At 64.9% G+C, this 1,503-nt stretch overlaps 1 protein-coding gene across 1 annotated transcript in view; it reads right to left on the bottom strand.

The window, feature by feature from the left end:
- LOC116547396 (tumor necrosis factor receptor superfamily member 14-like) overlaps window positions 1-1,453 on the bottom strand; it is a gene marked incomplete at its 5' end in the record, with an annotated part of 3,210 nt that extends 1,757 nt beyond the window's left edge. The window contains 2 exons of the mRNA XM_032273364.1: window positions 186-334; window positions 1,294-1,453. Coding sequence (XP_032129255.1) covers window positions 186-334; window positions 1,294-1,453 — 309 coding nt within the window. The remainder of the gene's footprint in view (window positions 1-185; window positions 335-1,293) is intronic.
- Window positions 1,454-1,503: the final 50 nt, after the last annotated feature.

The following is a 1,503-nucleotide window of genomic DNA, read 5'->3' as shown; positions in this document are numbered from 1 at the left end:
AAGCCCACCTGACACCCGGACCCCGGGCACAGCAGGAAGCCCACCTGCCCCGGCCGATAGCAGCAGCCCTGGGAGGAGCCTCAGATCCTGGAAAAGCTCTGGGGCCACCTCCCAGGTTTGGGGGACAGAGCTCCAAGAGGGGACGGCTGGGGCCACAAGCCCTGATGTGGCCACTGTGTGCTCACCCCTTCGCTTCCTTCTTCTTTTCTTCCATATGATTAGGCCCGGTGTGAGGACAACGATGACGATGAGGATGAGGATGACAGTGGCAAGCCACGCCCCGGGGGAGCTGCTGGTCCCAGGTCCCGCCTCGGTCTCCAGCCAGCTGCTGCACCTGCGGGAGTGGGGCCGAGGACGTGGGAGTGGCAGGTGCGGCGCCCAAGCTCACTCAGCCCCGGGGAGGTCCCGGCTCACAGGGCTCTGGGCGGTGAAGGCAGGTCCCAGGGAGGCTGGGCTCAGGGAGGCTGGGCTGGCGGCAGCTCCGGGATGAGACCTCAGAGGTCTGTCTGACTTTTCCAAGCCCGGCTATGGGGAGGTGGAGAGAAGAAAGGAAAAGGGGAGAAACAAGGAGAGTCTGGGCAAAGAGGACAGGATGGCAGAGGGACAGGGGAGAGAAGCAGGAGGCAGCCGGCATGCAGGGACTGCAGAGCGGGGCGCCAGTGGCGGAGAAGGACAGGGTGGAGGGAGAACCGGTGTCAGGATGGAAACTCGCAGCCAGAGCCAGAGACAGACAGGACTGAGCTGGGGCCAGAGGACGAGGAGGGCAGAGCAGGGTGGAAGGCCCCTCCGACCCCCTCCCTGGGGCAGCCACCCCTGCCCCATCCCAAGCTCCACTGGGGGACCCTAACTCTTCTCAAGAAGCTCTGAAGTCTCAGGTCAGCTGGGCCCAGGGTCAGCATTTGAGGTGTCCCCCCACAGGTAGACAAAGAGCAGGGAGCTCACTTTGAGAACTCACAGCCTCTCCCGCCCCCTGAAGCCCAGGGAGCCCTCCATGGCCCTGACATGCAGGGACGCCCACCACCCCAGGGGACAGGGTCTCTGGAGGCAGCCTCCTTCTGGCCCGCTTCTGGGAAGGCCCATCCTGAGTCTCCAGGAAGCCCGGATCTGATGAGGCTTTGTCTGGGGCACACAGGCGTCAGCTCTGCGGCTCTCCTGGACACAGGCCTGTGACCAGGTGCTGCCCAGGGCAGGACCTTCAGACCTTTCCGCTGGAGAAGACAGTCAACTCCCAGGGAAGCAACGTGGAGCCCCCACCCCAGAGCACAGCACTGGGTTTCCCCTGAGGTCACTTACTTGGTCCGGTGCTGACATCCCTCCAGGGTCCCATTGGGAGAGAAGGTCCCTGGGGGGCAGTTCTGACACAGGGTGTCCTGACCCTTGGTGCCTGAGAAAAGAAAGGGATGGGCAGAGGGGGCTGGGGGCACCAGGCTGGGAGGGGGTTGAAGCCACCAGGCTGGGAGGGGCTGGGGGCACCAGGCTGGGAGGGGGCTGGGGGCACCAGGC

Source organism: Sapajus apella, unplaced genomic scaffold, assembly GCF_009761245.1.
Source record: "Sapajus apella isolate SASKATOON/1434 unplaced genomic scaffold, GSC_monkey_1.0 scaffold2953, whole genome shotgun sequence".
Taxonomy (NCBI): Eukaryota; Metazoa; Chordata; class Mammalia; order Primates; family Cebidae; genus Sapajus; species Sapajus apella.
The sequence above is the reverse complement of the archived record's forward strand: the minus strand, read 5'-3'. Positions and strand labels throughout refer to the sequence as shown.